Below are 19,168 nucleotides of genomic sequence, written 5' to 3'. Positions count from 1 at the left end.
AGATCATCACACAGCTGATAAACTAAGGTGCCTGCAACCAGGAAACCTAGGGGTCATTGCTTCTGTCCACTTGCCTCTTTCCAGTTCCTCATAGGAGGGGGCCTCTCCCTGAGCCCTGGACCTAACACTTTCTGAAGGTCTCATACACCTTGCGTAGGAAGGCCTTCCTTCCATTTCCAGCTTTTAACCCTCCAGGTATCTGTGAGCCTAACTCCACCTTTCTTTCCTGTTACATGGGATGTGGTGTAAAGGAAGCTCCTTTGAGTACAGCAGTGGGTGAGAAGGAGATTCTGGCTCTGTGCCCCCTATACCTTGACCCTGCGAGCCTCAGGTGGTCATCTGCGCTTCTCACCCAGTGTCAGGGAATTGCTGCTGGTGGCCAAGAAGTGAGAGAAGCCTGGTCCTGGGGCAGCTGGACTTTGTGGTATCTAATTAGGCTGGAGCCAGGAAGGAGATGCTGTTTTAGCCAGAGAGGCCTCCAGGGCTCTGTTTAATGAAGAGAACAAACTTGAATTGACAGAAGAGGATTGGAGGCAGACACCAGGCCAAGGAGACAGAGACTGGCTTGAGCTGGGAAGGGTTGGAGGGATGGAGTTGCGGGGGCAGCCAGGCAGCTGTCGCCGAGACATCAGCGAGGACATCACCACGGCAACAGGGCCTGCTGACCAGACAACCTCGTGGACCCTCATTTGGAGGATCTTAGAGCAAGGTGATCTGAGAGGAGGCCCCCCTGGAGGCAGAGGCGAGCCCAGGAAACGGGTTCCCAGAGTACAGCCCCAGTGACGATGGCGGTCCGTATGCCGCCTCCTCTACCCAGGGCCCAGCCTCGCTTCCCTGTCCTTCCCCCAGCAGCTTTCGTGGCTCTGGTTTTTCATCCCTGGGCTTAGGACAGTGACAGCTGTACTGCCCTACCTCCTGTTCCACCACCCCTCCAACACGCAACACAGATTCTGGGAATCTGGTGTTTTAATTTGGGGCTAAAAAGAGGAAGAGGTTACATCATGTAAAGAAATTTTCATGCTACTTCTTGTTTCCCCCTGGGGGCCGGGCTGGGGTACGAGGCTTTATCCAGAGCTCGGATGGGCCCCTGAAGAGCACTGTGGCAGAGAGAGGGATGGGAGGTGTGAACAGACCCTGCAGAGCCCAGGTCCCCTGGGGCAAGCGCAGAGAAACCCTGGGAAGGAAGGAGAGGTTTGGCAGGGTCTTCAGAAAGAAGAGGAGAACCGGGGCCTGGTGCCCTGGAGTCACACACAGCACGGAGTCCCTGCCCAGGCCTGGCCCCACAACTCTCGGCATGCAGGGACTGGGTGAGAAGCCCTTCACAGACGGGGCTAGCCCCAGCCTCGGGCTCTGGGAAATGGTCCACGAGCCACCGAGGGGCCCGTGTCCCACCAATTCCCGCTTTTCACCCACCTCTGCTTTCACCTTGCCAGGTGTTTTTGGACAAATCCAGAAGCCCCTCTAGGACTCAGTTTTCCCATCTGTACTGCCCTGTCCACTTTCATGTTAGCCATGAGGGGCAAGTCAGGCTGTTAGGATTAGGATCTGTTTGTTCCCTTGACGTATCCAAAATTCAAGGACACAGAAGCTTTATTAAATTGACGAATGAATGAATGAATGAGTGAACGAAGCTAAAGCCCCTGGGAGAGGCCCCAGAATACCCCTGGTGGCAGGGCTAATATGAAGACAGGGGAGCTACAGTTTGGGACCAGGAGGCTGGGCACAGTTACCATGGGAACCTGTTAGATCAAGGGCCTGCCCAGGTACCTGGGAACAGGTCTTCCATATCTAGAGTGACAGGCTGCCACTTCTAAGGGAAGGCTGAGGTAAATAGCAAGCCAGAGGCTGCCCTGTTTTGAGGGAAACACCACGACTGGGGGAGGGACACCAAAAAGAGAGGAGAGAGGTAGCCATGTGACTTCCTTAGGAGACCCCACTTTTCTCCCCCACAAAAAGAGTACAAAGAAGGTCTGGCCCTAGAAAAATGGACATGCAGGTTCATAGATTTAGAACATATGTGCAGCCACTAGCTCTTCCCTGTGTTCTCCTGAGCCCCTAGGTCCCCCTCCAGCTCCGGGGACTCAGCATTCTACCTGGAACCCAGAATCTACTTCCCACCCACCCTGCACAGCCACTGGAGCTGTATGGGAAAAGGTGACCGCTGGGAATCCACAGACAGCCAGGGCCTTGGCTCACATCTCTCCCCTCTTATCCCCTCCCTAACCAGAAAGAACTCACGACTACAGTTCAACAAGGTGAAGGTGGAGGACGCTGGGGAGTATGTCTGCGAGGCTGAGAACATCCTGGGGAAGGACACGGTCCGGGGCCGGCTCCATGTCAACAGCGGTAGGTGGTCCCCCAACAAGGGGAGGGGTCCTATGGGTGTTTGATGGGGCGGGCCAGTTGCCCCCAGCCCTCTGGAGGCCCGCACATGATCCATCTTGCACTTGATTTCCCCCCCCTCCTGCTGCTGCCCTATCAATCCCCGAGATCTGGGCCGATTCAGAGAAATGCAGTCCAAGCATAAATGTTTAGCTTTGTTATCTGGGCCTGGAAGAGCCGCCAGCTCTCATTTTAAATATCCTGAAAACTAAATATTTTGAAATCAAGAGGTGGGGGTGGGGAAAAGATATTTTTAGAAGGCAATTATGGGAGGCTGGGCTGCCAGGAGCGGGGCTCCGGGGAGAGGCAGGCCCCAGGCGTGTGGGAGCTGACTGCCTGTTGCTTTGCTGGGCACCCGAGTGCAGGCAGCCATCTTGGTGGGGGCCATGGCCAGGAGACTTGGGGTGGGTTGGCCCCTGCGGGCGGCCTCTTTTCAGGGACTGCAGACCCTTCTCCTACAGGTGGGCCTCTTCCTTAAAAACATATGCAGTCATGGTGCCTGGGTGGCTCAGTCGGTTAAGTGTCCAACTTCAGCTCAGGTTCTGATCTCATGGTTCATGAGTTCAAGCCCCGTGTCAGGCTTGAAGCCTCAGAGTCTGGAGCCTGCTTCAGATTCTGTGTCTCCCTCTCTCTCTACCCCTTTCCCCGCTCACACTTTCTCAAAAATAAACATTAAACAAAATTAAAAACATGCGAGTTCAGGAGCCCACAGCACCCAGGGCACCCTTAGCTTCCCGCCTCCACCATGGCAGCTACAGTGTCAGTGGGCAGACAACCTGGTTTCCCTTGACCGGAGAGTGGCCGGAGCTGCCTGTCCTTAGACCACATGCTTCCACTCTAGCCCGGGAACTAACTCCAAACAGCTCTCTGTCTTCCCAGCACCACCCACACACTGGGCATATCACTTGGCTACCTGGTTATTTGGGTTCGCTTCCAGGCCTGCCCCTGCCCATCTAATCCTGTATCTGCCTTCACCTGCCTGTACTTCCACTGGACAGGCCTCCAGTGCTCCCTAAACCCAGCATTATCAGGAGAACGTGGAATGTTCCTTGCCCTGAGACCCTTGGAGAAAAACCCGCTGCAGACCCTGCCTGCCCCATGTTGTAAGGGGTTCCCCTGTTCTCCCAGGTTCTGAGGCTCCTTGTCCACTATATTTTATAGTTCCAGGTCTCCAAGTCCTGGTTCATCTTCTTTCTGGATCTTTCTCACATCTGTACCCCCCATTCCAACCCTATGTCAGAGGCAGCCTGGCCCAGGTTTCATCTTGATTCACCTAAACCTGAGCAGTAGCCTCTTAAGATGCTTTTATCTTGTCATGCCCCTACCCCATGGTGCCACAGAACAAGGACTTTGTCCACAACCCAGTTCACACCAACTTGGCCCAAACGATCTTTCCAGCCATAACTGTGTCAGTCCCTTACAGTCCATTCATATTCCTTTTCTCGTGCCATCTCTCCCAGGCTGCCGTCCTCCCTGACCCCTTCATCCCACCAGTGTCACCCCCAGGCCTCGCTCCCAGGCCACTTCTTGGCCAACTGTGGTCTTTCCTGAATTCTATTATATCATTTTTCAAATCTCATACTGTTGCTGAACTTTTTATGCAAGTGTGACCTCCACCATGGAATGATGGAGACAGAAGCGGGGAGAGCAGGAATGATGCCTTCTCCCCAGGAGTTACAGTAACAGCTACTGTTTACTGAGAGCTGCTCCATTCCACATTCCACACTATATCTTGAACCCTGACAAGCCCATGGTGTATTTTATAAATTATGAGACTGAAGCTCAAAGCGGTTAAATATTCTGCCGCAAGTCTAACTGATGGTTCACGAGAGCACTATACAATGTAAAAGTAGTTAGCAAACACTGAGACCCTGAGCTCCGTGGGGCTACATCTAGCCTGATCGCCATTCTAACCTCAGAGCATAACACAGTGCCTGGCTTACAGTACGCACCTGGTAAACAATATAGAAAAGTATTTATAATCTTCTCCAAGGCCTTTACTGACTCCCATATGCTCCAGTACCTGCCCTCCCTGCTCCTCCTAACCTGTCCCAAGCCCAGGAAAATGGACCATGCTAGGTTGTCCAGCACCTGTTACCTCCAGCCATAGGGGGCAGACATTCTTAGATCCACTTTGGACTTGATGTTTATTGTTTTATTATTCAAGAGTTTCTTGGTTAGAACTGACAAGAACCCAACTTAAAACTACCTTAAGGAATTGATTGGTTTTTAAAACTGGGAAATCCACAGGTAGAACTGATAGAATCCAAGTTCTCAGAGTCGGGATCAAGATGCTCTCTCCCTCTGGGATTGTCCTCACTCTCTCCTATGGCAAAATGGGCTTCTCCCATGTTCGGGGAATGGATTGGGAAGAAGAGGCCATGGCCTCAGTTCCATGTTTACATCACCCCAGCCTCTCTCCCAGAGAAAAAGATAGCTTTGTCTCTACATCCACTCATATGATCACAAGGATGGATGCCAACTGACCGTACTTAATTCACACGCCCCGCTTGGCCCAGTCACTGTGCTCAGGAGATGGGGTGGCATCTTTTCCAGGCTCGTGTGTATACAGAGTCTGAGTGATGGGCCTGCCAGAACTACACAGGGGCACTTCCCTAGACGGGTGTCGGCAGTAGAGTAAGAGGGAAGGGCTGCTGTGCAGAAAACCACAGCAGTGCCCTCTCTCCTGTGGGTTTGGGGTCTGAGACTGTAGACCATTTTAAGATCCCCTCAGATAAGCTGAAGCCCCACCCCACCCATGGCCTTCTGTCAGCCCTTAGCAGTCCGTGTTCTGATCAGTTAGGGAACCAGGCAGTGGAGGTTTGGGCTGGGCCCTGGGAGCTTCCCACAGGGCTCCATGCCTTTCCTCCCTCCAGCCCAGCAGGAGAGCGGCAGGGCAGAGTGGCAGAGAGTCCAGAGCTCTGTCGTGCAAGCCTGGGAGAGTTCCTCCACCTCGCTTATCTTCCATTTCCCCCTGTGAGGCGGAACCAGATCATCTCTAGACCCGTTGCCCATAAAATTCTGGGATTCTGAGTTTGATGTCGAGACTGACACTTGTGCACCTAGCCACCACCACGTGTGTGCACGCGCGCGCACACACACACACACACACACACACACCCCACCTCTTCTGTTGCCGTGCTCAGTTCATAGTAGGCCCCTACCCTTGACATGGGGCGGTGAACAGGGCGACTTGCAGGGTATCAGGAGGATCCCCGTGGAGGACATTTCCACAGGCAGAGATACCCAGGCTCCTTGTTTACCCATGGAACCCAGAAGACTGGCAGCAACCGCACCCTGGGGAGGAGATGAAGGGCGGGTAGCGGGCAGCTGTGCCTGCCCCCTTGTGACTCATCCCAAGGTGGGTTGGTTTGGCCCGCCCAGGCCCCAGGGAAGCCAGGGCTAAGGGGCGGGGTGGCCAGAAGAGGGCACAGGAGACAAGGAGCAGTGGCTGTTCAAGGGGCATTGCTGCGACTCTTGGCTCCCTGCTTTGGCTCTGTTCCTGCGGAGCCTGATGCTCCTTCCTCAAATTGAAGCAGACGCTTCTTACAGTCATAGCTCTACCAGCTCATGAGAGACTGCCTTCCTGGTTGCCTGGGAGGAGGAGGAGTCAGCAAGAAGTGTGTGGTGCTGTTAATAAAACAATCAGCTTGGTCCGACCCATCTCTGGGTTATGGAAACCAGCTGCCTCATCCCCAGCTGAAAGAGATCTCGGGAATATCTCAGGGTGGCTGCTCCAATCCCAGGATATCGATCTGAGCCTAGCTTTGCCCCAGAGGGTAGGCAGACTTGACCTGGGGTGTCACAAGACCATGGAAGCCCTGGAGAGGGAGTCCCTTACGGGGGCCGGGGTGGGGTGGGGGGGGGGCTTAGAAAGGCTGGCTGTTTAATCACACACACACACACACACACACCTGCTCTTTTGCTCACATATTCAGTAAGGCCTTACTCAGAAAGACCCTGCTGTAAACTCAGGGGAGTCATAGTCTTGGCTTCTAGTCTAGGTCCCTCAAAGTTCCTGATAGGAAGCTAAAACCCAAATTCAGAGCATCGGCCCGTTCTAACCCATGGAAGAGGAAAGAGAGGCAACTTTAACAGCAGGAAAGGGGGCAGACTGAGCAGATGGGAGGGAGCCTTGATGGAGCAAGATCACTTGACCTGGGCCTTGAAAGATAAGAAAAGGTTTCTCCAAGAGGAACGGTGAAGCGTGCTTGCAGCAACCGGCTGGCAGGAGACAGGCCCATTCCTATCAGCTCTCCTCCTGGCCCTTCCCTCTCCAAAGCCTGGATAAGCTCATGCCCACTAAGACACTAATGGCTGATAGAAACCTCCTGGGTTTACCCTTCCAGGAATTTTCAATTTTAATTCCAATATAATTAGCATGCAATATTAGTTTCAGGTGCATCGTATAGTGATTCAACAACTCTTTACTTTGCTCTGTGCTCACCACAAATGAGCTCTTCATACCCTGCACCTATTTCACCCATCCCCCACTCCTCTCCCCTCTGGCAACCACTAGTTTGCTCTATTTAAGAGCCTGATTTTTTTGTCTCTTTTTCTTTATTCCTTTGTTTCTTGAATCCCGCATGTGAGTGAAATCATATGTTGTATATGTCTTTCTCTGACTGACATATTTCACTTTGCATTGTCCTCTAGATCCATCCAAGTTGCAAACATTGAGATTGAGATTGCATTCTTTTTTATGGCTGAGTAATATTCCATTATGTATGTATATACCACATCTTTTCTATTCCTTCGTCTATGAATGGATACTTGAGTGGCTTCCATATCTTGGCTATTGTAAATAATGCTGCAATAAACCTAGGGTTGCACATATCTTTTTGAATTAGTGTTTTCATATTATTTGGGTAAATACCAAGTAGTGGGATTATTGGATCATATGCTAATTTTACTTTTTTAAGGAACCTCCATACCGTTTTCCACATTGGTTGCACCAGTTTGCATTCCCACCAACGGAGCACAAAGGGTTCCTGTTTCTCCACAACCTCATCAATACTTGCTGTTTCTTACATTTTTGATTTTAGCCATTCTTCCAGGCATTTTTTTTTTTTTTTTGAGAGAGAAAGAGAGCGAGCATGCAAGCCAGGATGGGACAGAAGGAGAGAGAGAATCTTAAGCAGGCTCCACGTTCAGTGCAGAGCCTGATGCAGGACTCGATCCCACAACCCTAGGATCATGACCCAATCCAAAATCAAGAGTCTGACACCCAACCAACTGAGCCACCCAGGCTCCCCCTCCAGGTAATTTTTAAAATCAAAAAATTTTAGGTATAACTTATATACCATAAAATTCACCCTTTTAAAGTATACAATTCAGTGGCTTTTAGGATTTTCACAAGGTTGAATAACCATCACCACTAATTCCCAAATATTTTCCGAAACCCTAAACCCATTAGCACACGCTCCCCAATCCCGCATCCCTCAGCTTCTGGCAACCACACACCTATTTTCTGCCTCTACAGATTTCCCTAATCTGGACACTTCATATAAATAGAATCATACAATATGTGGCCTTTTATGACCGGTTTCTTCCATTTAACGTCAGGTTTTTGAGATTCATCCATGTTGTAGCACTTCTTTCCTTTTCGTGATTAATATTCCATTGTATGGATATAACATCTTTTGTGTGTCCATTCATCAGTTTGGGTGGTTGGGTCATCTGAGGTGTTTCCCCATTTGGGCTATTGGGCACAACGCTGCTGGAATATTCATGAACAAGTTTTTGGGTGGACATAGGTTTTTCATTCTCTTGGGTATATACCTGGAAGTGCAATTGCCTGGTCACATGGTAACTCTAGGTTTCATTTGTTGAGGAACTACCAGGCGGTGTTCCAAAGTGGGTGCGCCATTTTATATTCCCACCAGCGATGTACAGAGATTCCAGTTTCTCCACATCTTCACCACTGTGTGTTATTGCCCATTTATTGATTATAGCCATCCAAGTGGGTGTGAAGTGGTATCTCATGGTGGTTTTGATTTTCATTTCCCCCAGTGACCTGACAGGAAAATTTGCACTATAGGAGATGATGCTTCAGTCATCATCAGGCCAAGTTGACCAGGGTAGCTCCTGGGATGGTAGTAGAAGCCACCTTACTCTGAAGATTCAGATATTTGTTTGCTCATAACGAATATTTGTAAATACTTGTTAGGCACCCCATTACATCTCAAGCACTATGCTGAACATTGGAGTTTGTTGTTGAATAAGACAGACGTGGACCTTGTCCAGATGGAGCTTACATTCGGGTGAAGGAGCTGGTCACTTAATTATGTTAGAATAAGTACTAGACGTGCAAATGTACACAGCTAAGAGAAGGAGTGAGGGAGGAGCCTGGGAAGCCTCTCTGAGACGCTGATACTTTGAAAACCCTGGACAGGAAGACACCTGGCTTGTTAGAGGAGCTGGACTATGCCAGTATAGTATGAATATACTCTAAGAGAGGGATAGGACATGAAGTGGGGGAGGCGGGGGGACTGGGGGAAAGTATTCTGAGTGTAAATGGAAGCCATTGGAGGGTTTTGATCGTGGCAGTGATTGACCGCTTTTACATATTTTAAAGATCACTTTGACAGCAATGAAGCAAAAAGGTGAGAGATGAAGGCAAGAGTGAGGGCAGAAAGAGCGGTGAAGAGGCTGTGTTGTGGTCATCCGAGAGACAGACCATGGAGGCCGGGCTGGGGACCAGCGGGGACACATGGACAGAGCCTTGTGAGGAGGTAGAAAGGCAGCCTCAGTGATAGATGGGTGGGAATAATAAAGGACGGAAAGGTATTCAAGATGCCCTCCAGGTCTTAGGTTTGTGCTGCTCAGAGCAAGCCTGGGGGAGCAAGTGACTGGGCAGATGATCAGGAGCCCCACCTGGGGAGGCTGTGGACCATCCCAATGGGGGCGTCAAGAGGGGGCGGCCAGAGTCTCCAACCTGGAGTCCGTAGGTCATCTTCACTTCCCCAAACATGGGAGAACACAGTGAAGAAATACGGACATGCTGACAAGGGAGCGTAGACGAGCTGCCATGGGAGTCCGTGTGTGCTGGAACAGCGTGAATGTGCATCTTCAGTGTGGAAATCTTCCTGGCGTGAGCCTTCCCCACCAGCAGAGCTGGGCCGTGGGGACTTGGGAAGGCCCTGCCATCAGAGTGGGTGGCCTCAAGTTCCTTCTGAAGTGGAGAGGCCTGTGGTCATTCCCCCCCACAACCCCCTCTGTGACCGGCTCCCCCATTGCCCACCCTTTTTTGCCTTTCTGGGCCTTTGCCTAGTCCCCATGATGACATGGTTCTGACAGCCCAGGCCGTGCATCCCAGCTGAGGCCCCATCTTGCTTCAAGAGTCATCCTCTGCCTCCCAAGGCCTCCACGAGCACAGACATGCATGTGGACAGCTGTGGTCCCCGCCACCATCCTCACGTCTGTCCGCTGCTCACTCAGCACGGCAGTGAGCAGTCTTTGCCACCCACAACCGCAGAGGGAATCAAGACTCCTGCCTTAGCCAGCTCCCTCGAGAGGCCCCGGCCGGTGGTCCACACCGTGTTTGCATTCGTCTGCTGATGTCAAGCCTCGGTGCTGACATGTTCTTCCACGAGGGACTGGCCGGCTGGTGAGAAGGCTCAACCAGGCGTCAGGAGCCCCGAGGCCTGGTCACAACACACACCGTGGCTCTGGACGGGCGTTCCCCTGCTCTTTTTCTTCACTCCTCCTTGGCAGTGTAACTGAAGGGCAGGGCAACCTCTGGTGTCCCCCAGAGCAACGGATTTTACAACTCGCAGGCAAGATTGCCTCAGCTGTTTCTCTTCTCTGTCCTTTTCTTGGTTCCCTGGGTCTCCCTGACCCAGAGTGGGCAGAGACCAGCAGAGGCCTCCTGTCCCTGCCAGCACGCAGGTCCCAGCTGTTGGCAGGGGACCACCGCAGGGTTGGGGTTCAGGGATGCCAGAGCAGCAGCAGGCATGGTGTGGAGGGGAAGGTGGGAGCTGGCCCTGCCCGCCGGGTTTTATCAGCAAGCTCCTCAGACATATACAGAGGCAGAGCTGTGTATACACTCCCAGTCCCCGCGCTCCATCTGTCTCCCACATGTCTAAACACTGAGGGCGCCAAGTGCCTGCCCTCCTCCTCCTCCTCGTCTCAACCCCATCACCACGGAGAGGGAGTGGATAGGGACTCGGTACCCCTGAGGAGACAGGAGCACCTCAAGAGGCTGCTGCTGGGTGGGAGTGAGAGACCCTCAGAGCCCCAGAGGCTGAGGGACTCCCCGATCTGGGTACACAGCCTCGGGAGTTAGCTTACAGATGAAAACATTTGGGGCAAGACTTTTCACTTGAAACCAGGTTTCTGGATGGCATCCCGTGGGTGAGCAGGACCTTAGTTATTTTCATGTATCAAACGAATCTGACCAATCAGATGTGCTGTGTGGGTCAGCAGCCTTAAAGCCCAGCCTCACTCTCACCAAGTTTTCACTTCCCAGCCATCATACAGGCCTCTCTCAAGCCCACCTCCTGTCCAGCAACCTGACGTCCAGGATTTATAACCTGGGCAGTTGAGGCCTGGACGCTCCCTTCCAAGGCAACAGCTGACTGGGTGGGGGAGGACAGGGCTGCCTTGTGAGAGCAGATGCAACGAAAACCCTGGGGTAGGGGCTTATGCGATGGGCAGAGCAGCCTCTCTAGCATTCCTGGGAGGCTTGTCCCCTCTGGGACAAAGGAGGAAGACATAGAAGCTAGGATTCTCCTCCCATCTCTCTAGATCCTAGAGAATGAGTGTCCTAAAGGTGCCATTCCCTTCAAAGCCCAGCTCCCTTCCAGCCACCCTACCTCAAGAGCCCAAGCAGTGCAGACTGATAGAGATGTCTCCTTCCAGCACCCCTGTGACTTTGTTCCCTACAAAACACAGGGTGTCTCATCCACCTGCAGTGGAGCCCCTAGAAAGGCAGGCAAGAAGTGGGCTCCTATTCCAGCAGAAGGAGCATTTTCTGCTAGTCTCTCATCCCTTCCCAAATACAGCAAATCTTCCTAGCCTTTGGAGGTTTGCCCAGAGCACGGGTGCACCACCAGCAGGGTGGTGCTGGGCACAGGGTTAGAGCTCCTGGTGGCCTCCCCTTTGCCTTGTTGGTGACTGGGAGGGACCACCAGACCTTCCCTCTCCAGCTATTCCTGCAGTTCCTGATCTTCCAACTTTGAGATGAGCCATGAAGGGCCATGAAAGAGGTGGTGCCTGGGGCCCAGAGGTGGTCTCAGTGGGTCACTGGTACATGTCTCTCATACCCCCAGTGAGTACCACTCTATCATCATGGTCGGGGCATGCCCGGAAGTGCAATGAGACGGCCAAGTCCTATTGTGTCAATGGAGGCGTCTGCTACTACATCGAGGGCATCAACCAGCTCTCCTGCAAGTAAGTGACCAGTGGGGGTGGGCGTGGGGGCAAGACTAGGGTGAGAGACGCTGGGGCAGAAGTGGAGGGCTCTAGGAAAAGTGGGCGTCAGGCCACTGACAGGGGGTCCCCAAGGGGTGTAGACAGGGAGGTTTGCCCCACTTCTCAGGCCTTTCCTAGAATATAGGGAGATGTAAACTCTGAAGGGCTCAGGGCTTCTGCAGTGCCAGGTTCTCAGGCCCCTACCCACCCCCTCTCCCAGTGTCCACCCTTTCACCACCACCTTTTAGGGAGATGGGGATGCCAGTCTATGCCCTAGGCACTGGGTTCTCTCTCCCCCTCCCTTTCTCTCTCTCCCCCTTCTCTCTGTACCACTCACCCCCCCGTCCCATTTCTCAGCAACTCTCCAAACTGTGTTCTGATGAACATTTCCCATGGTGTGTCTTCCCCAGCAGTGAAGAGCCTGGCAGGGTCCGGCAAAGCCCAATTCCCAGTGCCCTTGGTAGTGGAGGGTCTGCTCTCAGAGCCTTGAGGGGAGACAAGGACTCTGCGTCCGGTGCTCACCTCAAGACCTGGCTACTCTCCCTGCCTGGTGTTCAGATACACCCTGGGTGCTGCTTCTGCCACTTCAGACCCTAGCCCCTCTCTGTGGGGTGAGGGGACACCAGCAAAGACACCACTCTGGCTGTGGCCCAGACACAACCTGGGGAAGGTCAAGGTTAAGAAGAAGCTCAAGCTGGGGCTTCTCTACCCAGCAGGATTTTCATCCTACTCCCCTTAGCAAACAGCGCAGATGGGAGCACAGTAACCCAGGAGGGCTTGTTCAGGTCCAGCTGGGTCGTATTCAAGCAGTTGAGCCCACGGGACCCCCTGACAGGTTCTCTGGTGGGTGTATGAGGAGCCGGAGGAAGAGCTTGGTGAGGGCAGTACAGGTTCTGGCCAGATCCTGAGGAGGGGTAGGGGGCACTAGTTAACAACTTTGAGTTTTCAAAGCACCCCAAGCCTAGGACCCTGGCAAGGTGCCACAGTTGCCCCATTCCCATGGCATCTGGGCAAAAGCCACTAGAGTATTAGTAGAAATTCAGAGAGGCATTTGCCCTCCTCACAGACAAGGTCAGATTCAGCACCTCTCAGCTCTCCTGCCTCTGGGCTCCAGCTCCAGAGCTGCATCCCCCCACTGACTACAGCCTTAGCCAAAGACCCCTCCACCTCACATGGGGATAATGAGGGGCCGTGCCTCCTTGACACTCTCCCCTCTGTGCCGGGCTAGCTGAGCTAGACCCGGACTGCCAGGCAGATCTGTGCCTCTTTCCCCAGCGGGCCTCCTTTGCCGGCTTCCCCCCCAATCCCACCCTGCACCTGCTGCCATCCCCTTACTGTCCTCCCCCATCCTGAATTTGCAGCCACAGCAGGTCCCCCAGGGAAATTCTCAGCCTGGACTCAGCCCCTCATCTTTCCCTCCTTCTGCCCCTAGGAGGCTGCCACATTAGTGCTAGAGACCGTGTGGAACATTCTAGACTTGAAAATGGTCTGAGCTCTCTGCAATAAATCTACAGAAACTCATAAGCGTTCTGGAGTACCCCACAGACATGGCCCAGCCCTGCAGGCCCCTCTTTTTTTAATCCCCAAACACACACACACACACATACACACACACACACACAACACACACACAAACACGTACACACCACACCTCCCTAGCCCCTTGGACCCTGGAACCTTGAAGGAATCCAGCAGCATTAAGGAGATCAGCCCTGGCTCCAGGCAGGGAAGTTTTCAGCCACCCAGGACAGGTGCCAGGGCCACAGAGGGCCATGGGATTGCAGGGCTCCAGTGCTAGCATTTAGAGTGGAAAGTGGTGTGATGAGCTTGTGAGATTCCAAAGGGTCCTGCCAGCAAGGCTGTAGCCCTAGGACCTTCTGAGTTACCCCCAGCTAAGTCTGAGAGTAGCAGATGGCAGGAGCCTAAATCATTAAGAAGATGGTGTCCTGTGCCCCTCCTCACCAGGGCAACTGGGATTCCCTGCTTAGAACTTGACCTTGGTACCCAGAAGCACCACCTCCCCATTTCAACCTGCCCTAGGTCAGCCCTAGCCAGGGCTCCTGGAACCAACTTCCCTGACTCCCTGAGCCCTCAGGGGAGATCGCTTTCAGGAGGGCAAGTCCTCAGAGCTGTGCTGGAGAAGGACAGGGGGGTGGGGGGCAGGGCAGAACCCAGAGGCCATTCTGGGGGTGGGTGAGCCGGGAGGGAAGTGGGGGGCAGGCCTCTTGGGATTCCTGATGACACCTGAATGGAATAAAAAGGAAAGAATGTAGGAAACAGAACTCACGTCTTACCATTTGTGCTGTTTGTTTACTTTTTATTTTGATTTTTTTGCATTTCCGCTTAGCTTGGATAATGAAACTAGACTGGTCAGTTTCATTCCAGTTTCTATAAAACTCAGTTTTCCTTCCTGGTTTTCTGACACTTGTTGTTGTGTATTGGTTCAGAGCCCTGCAGGGAGTGTTGGAAAGCAGGCACACTCCGTCCCTGTTTTTCTGGAATTCAGAGCCAAAAGAAACAGTGTCACTGATACTGAATTTTGTTTTTAAGAAAGAAAACTTAGGGGGATTTGAAAATGGGGGTCCAAATCAAGGTGACTGTCTCCTGTCTGGGCCAGACAGGGACCTCTGCACTTCTTCTCGCTGCTTTCTCCTCTTCTCTCCGTGTTTTTGTAGAGCACGGTTGGTGCGTGACTCTTGGGGACTGGTTCAGGGGATGATGACAGAACAAGACTCTCTTTCCAGCCCTGTGCACATACCAGCGGCATGCCTCCCTTTCCCATCAAGCTCATCCCTCCCCCTCTTCTGCTCCCCCTGTCCCTCCCCATGTTCAGGTGGTTCCCCCATCCCATACCCATCTGCCTGCTCATCCTCTCCACATCTCCACCCCACCCCTCATGAGGCCAGAGACCCTTCACCCCCTCCAGTGCCCCGGGGCACACCCTCATCCTTCATCCTCCCCCTCCCTCGAGTGAGGGCAGCACACATGGCATTATCCCCAGGCTACCAAAAGGAGAAACTGAGGCCCCGGGAGGTGGGTGGGAAAACGGGGAGGCAGAGTTCCAACCTCTCTGTCACCCCAGATACAGCCCATGGGCTCTCCTCTCTGCCCCTGTCTCACCCTGCTCTTCTCCAGCCCTGGGCACAGATCTTCCCATAGTCATAGCTCATGATGTGGGGGAGGGCTGAGAAAGCTATGACCTGCCACTCCTTTTAATCTGTCCCCTGTGCTGCTGAAACTCAGAGCGTCAATCCCTCTTTCAGTGGGAACCCACTACCGGCCAGCCATCCACACTGAGTCAGACCCCACTCGTGGTGGACGGGTTTGTGTAGCCCGTACCCTGTTACATGGTCCTGAGTGCAGGGTAGCAAGGCTGTAGGCCCACTCCCAGAATCTTCTCTAGGGAAGCCTCAGGCTCCCGGATGTGGCTCATTTTCAACAAGCAGGGATAAGGAGAGCCCAGGAGCCTCCTGGAAGGATCTAATGCCCAAAGAACAGTATGGGGAGCCAGTCCCCAACCCCTGTGCTATGCCCATCCCCCATTGCCTTTTCTTTTATTCAGCCAGTGGGGAACACATGTCCCAGGGCAGGAAGATTAGGACCATATTACATAACTCCAGGGGGGCACATTCATGTTATAGACTGTGTCCGTGGTGCCACCTGGGGTTGTACAACTCAGTGGTCATGAAAGATCTGAGGAGGCAGTTGGGGCAGTCCAGGCTGGGTGTGGGATCAGGGACTCAGGGATGTGCTTAGTTATCATCAGTCTCCCAAGAGCCATGGGACAGCATCCCTTGACTATTAGCAAAGAGGGAAATTTTCCCTTTGCCCCTCCTGCCCCTGCACTACCCCATTCTCTCTCTTAAACACAAATACACACACACACACACACACACACACACACACACACACAAGAGCTGGGCTAATCTTAGACATTGGACACTGTCAAATGTATCTCTTTCTTATTCCTTTGAGGATTCCAAGAATCATTTTGGCAATTTCCTGGGTCTTTATCCTCCACCCCCAAAGGTGCTGCTGCTTTATTCTCCCCTCTAGTCCCCACCCCAAGTGGATATCAGTCTCTGAGAGCTGAGAAAGGAGAGCTGAGCCTGACTGGAGCTGGTTGGAAAGCCTTAGGCCCTACTTCCATTTTCCTGGGACGGAACGGTTAGGTCAGAGAAGGATATATTAAGGGTTAGCCGCCGCTGCCTCCTCCTCCTCCTCCTCCTCCTCTCCCTCCTCGTGGGAGCCACCCTGTTCAACAGGATGCACGTGCATAAGTTTCCCTTGTAACCACTCCCCCTCCACTTTCTTCAGACACACTTCCCAGTCCTCCACCCCTACCCACTGGCTAGGCATACCTCCGCACACTGCCACCACTGCAGGGACCAGCCTCCTGCCTCCCCTCAGGGAGATGCCATCAAGGCCCAGAGAAACTCCAGCTGTCTGCTCACCAGCCACTCCCCACCCCCCCAGCTAGATTGGAGTCAACAGGATTTCCCCGAGGGTCTATCACAGCCAATGGGAGCCACCCCCTATAAGCTCAAGAGGTCCCTGATGGTTGGTTTACACAAGAATGCTAAGAGGTAGAGTACTCTCACCTCTTGAGAAGGTTTACTGATTAATGTTGCACAGTGATCTATTATTGAGGAAACATCCATGATGGGGTTACCTAATTTCCCCAAGAAAAAGAGGCAGAGGCAGCCAAAACCCATCTTCGAGTAGTGGAATGGGGGAGGGGGGGGTGGTCAGTCTGGCCCTGTCTTTAAGCTTCCCTTAGGTATCTGGCCTTGCTGGGGTTCAGAGGAGAGTACAGGGCAGGGCATGTCTCCCAGAAGTCTGCAAGACAGGGACTCACTTGAGAGGAGAGGTGCAGCCAGAGAGCAGAAGAAAGTGTACCTGGGGGTAAGGACAAGGTCAGGGAGAGTGGGTGGTGCTCTGTAGCTACAGACGAGACAACATGGGAGAATGCGGTCCCACCAGAGCCAGGCAGTGACGGAGGAGCAGGTCATGGGGAAAAGACAGGCGTCCAGGCAGCCAGTAGACCCCTAACTGGAAGAAGCTTCAGGGTTCTCGGGGAGACTGCTTTAGCCCTCCCCACCCCCAATTGTGGTTCTTGCCACCTGAGGGTAGATAGCCTGCACCTGGCCTTGGCAGGCCAGCTGTGAGACGTTGGTAATTCCGGCTCCTCCCCAGCCTCACCTTGTTCCCCACTAAGCCTTTTTCCCCCCTGTGTATTGCTCTAGGGCAGCCTTCCCCAAACCATGTTAACAAGGGTTCCTCAAAAAACGTCTTCCTTGGTCAAATAAATTGGGAACATACTGGAATATTCAAGCTCTTTCCTCCTACAAAACTTTTCCTAGCCTTTCATATGCCAGCGTGCACTGCAACTCTATACGGAAGTCTGGGAACGGATTTCCTAAATTTATTTGGCCACAGAACCCTCTTTGAGAGAACAGATGAAACACCTCCAAGGTCACCTTTGTCATGGGCACACAGTCTGGGAACAGCATTCCGGAGTTCTCCTTTGAGCTTTCTGGGGGCTGTTTCATGGATGAGAAAACCTGCCCAGGGCCCTGGAGAGAACCCTTTGGTAGGGCCTGGAAGGAATGGCTTCCCAGAACTTGGTATTCTGGAAGGCTCCCGGCATCCTACCTGACTGCCTGGCACCAGGGGCTACCTTTCTGGCTTCATGGGACCCCAGGCAGGTCAGAAGGGAAGTCTCCACACCCGCAGGACAATTGGGCATTAGGTTCCCAATTTCCCCACCCGCTTCCCTCAATCATCCTCCTCTCCGCCCCACCCCTGCCCCCCACCACCCACGGAGCAACACCGGGTAGAGAGATTTTGAAGATTTCTGAGCCCTCCCCCCAGCCCTGACTCCAGCCCCTGCAGCTACGAGTGTGCCCCAGCGCCCGACTTGGTTTTCTCATTCATCACTGTGCACTTTGATTTCTAACCTGAGCCTCGCGGATGATGCCAGTTTGTTCTGTGATTTTTCCCCTTTTCCTTCTCCAGATGTCCAAACGGATTCTTCGGACAGAGATGTTTGGAGAAACTGCCTTTGCGATTGTACATGCCAGATCCTAAGCAAAGTATGTTTGAAGATACAAACACAAGTCCCTGCTCCTTAGAAAGCTTCCGGGTGCAGTCCCCCCAATGTAGGGCATAGGGCCAGGGGTGTTGGTTGTTTTGATCTTTGGCTGTTTTCTCTTTTCTTTTTTTGTATTTTGGTTTGTTCTTTTGTTTTGCTTTGTTTTTCATTTTTTGGCCTAATCCTTGGGTTTAAAGTTCAGGGCTGCAGGTAAGGGGCAGAGTGGCAAGACCAGTACAAGCGGTAACGGTGGCAAGGAACCCAGCTGGCATCGGCAGGAGCCCGTGCCGGGGTGTTGCAATGCCTGTGTCTTGCTATCCTGGCTCTCTCTTTCTGGTTTTCTTTCTTTTGGTAGGTGCCCTGTGGGATACACCGGGGACAGGTGTCAGCAGTTCGCAATGGTCAACTTCTCCAGTATGTCTCTTTCTTCTATTTCTTTTCCTCCCTGGTGACTGACAATCTCCCCACGCGAGAGGGACCGGACCTTGCCTAGAGAGACTAGAGGGAGCTGCGGGGGAAGGGAGGGGGGTAGGGAGTGGTAGTGTCCTGGGCTCCTCTCAGTCGTCAGTGCTAACTAGAAGCCTGTTCGGAGGAGACGGATTTGCCCCCCTGCCAACCCCCACCCCGTCCCGACTCTTGGCTGGGCACAGTAACAGCCCCGGATTCTCTCTGCAAGCGTGGGGGGCTGCGCTCAGGCCTCCGCACCACTTCCGAGAGCGGACAGCCTGGCCAGCAATGGGAGAAGCGTGAGCGGCGCCCTCGCCTGCCTTTTAAAGCCTGTTGAGGATGTCAGGTGCTGATGGGGCCAGGCAATGAGTGTATGCACGTGTGTGCTGGTGCGTTTGCGAGAGACAAACAAGTTCTCAGCCTGTCTTTGGGTCTGGCCAGAGTTTGTTTTATTTGACTTGGGGCGATGGGGGAGAGTGGGGAAGGGGATGCTGAGGGAGAACAAGCCCCAGGGCACTGGTTTCCACAGAGGCCAGAGGCCAGAGACATTTATGCGGCTCAAGGATAGGGTGGGATGGGGGTTTGCTGCCTACTAAAAGAGGAAATGAGGATTCAAGGGATGATTGGTGATTCTCTCCAGGCCCTCTCTGGTCTGAGTCCCCATCCAGGACTCCATTCCCTTCCTTTCTTCCACTTGTGAGGTTGGAGCTTTCTGGTTTGCCTAGTTAGCTGGGAAAAAAAAAAAAAAAAAAAATGTGAGCCCTGCAGCAGAAAGATGAGACCCTAATTATAGAGTGTTTTATTTGAGGCTGGGAACAATTTCTTCAAGCA

The 19,168-nt window shown here is 53.0% G+C and overlaps 1 protein-coding gene across 5 annotated transcripts in view; it reads left to right on the top strand.

Annotated features, from left to right (window-relative positions):
* NRG2 (neuregulin 2) overlaps positions 1-19,168 on the top strand; it is a 186,310-nt gene that overhangs the window by 151,549 nt on the left and 15,593 nt on the right. For 2 of the 5 annotated variants that reach the window (XM_045445927.1, XM_045445957.1), the window contains exons 3-6: positions 2,228-2,346; positions 11,655-11,775; positions 17,815-17,891; positions 18,246-18,304. In XM_045445927.1, coding sequence (XP_045301883.1) covers positions 2,228-2,346; positions 11,655-11,775; positions 17,815-17,891; positions 18,246-18,304 — 376 coding nt within the window. The remainder of the gene's footprint in view (positions 1-2,227; positions 2,347-11,654; positions 11,776-17,814; positions 17,892-18,245; positions 18,305-19,168) is intronic. The other 3 variants (XM_045445953.1, XM_045445933.1, XM_045445943.1) reach the window with 2 other exon arrangements.

Source organism: Leopardus geoffroyi, chromosome A1, assembly GCF_018350155.1.
Source record: "Leopardus geoffroyi isolate Oge1 chromosome A1, O.geoffroyi_Oge1_pat1.0, whole genome shotgun sequence".
Lineage (NCBI taxonomy): Eukaryota > Metazoa > Chordata > Mammalia > Carnivora > Felidae > Leopardus > Leopardus geoffroyi.
Note: the sequence above shows the minus strand (reverse complement) of the source record. Positions and strands in the feature narration are given on the sequence as shown.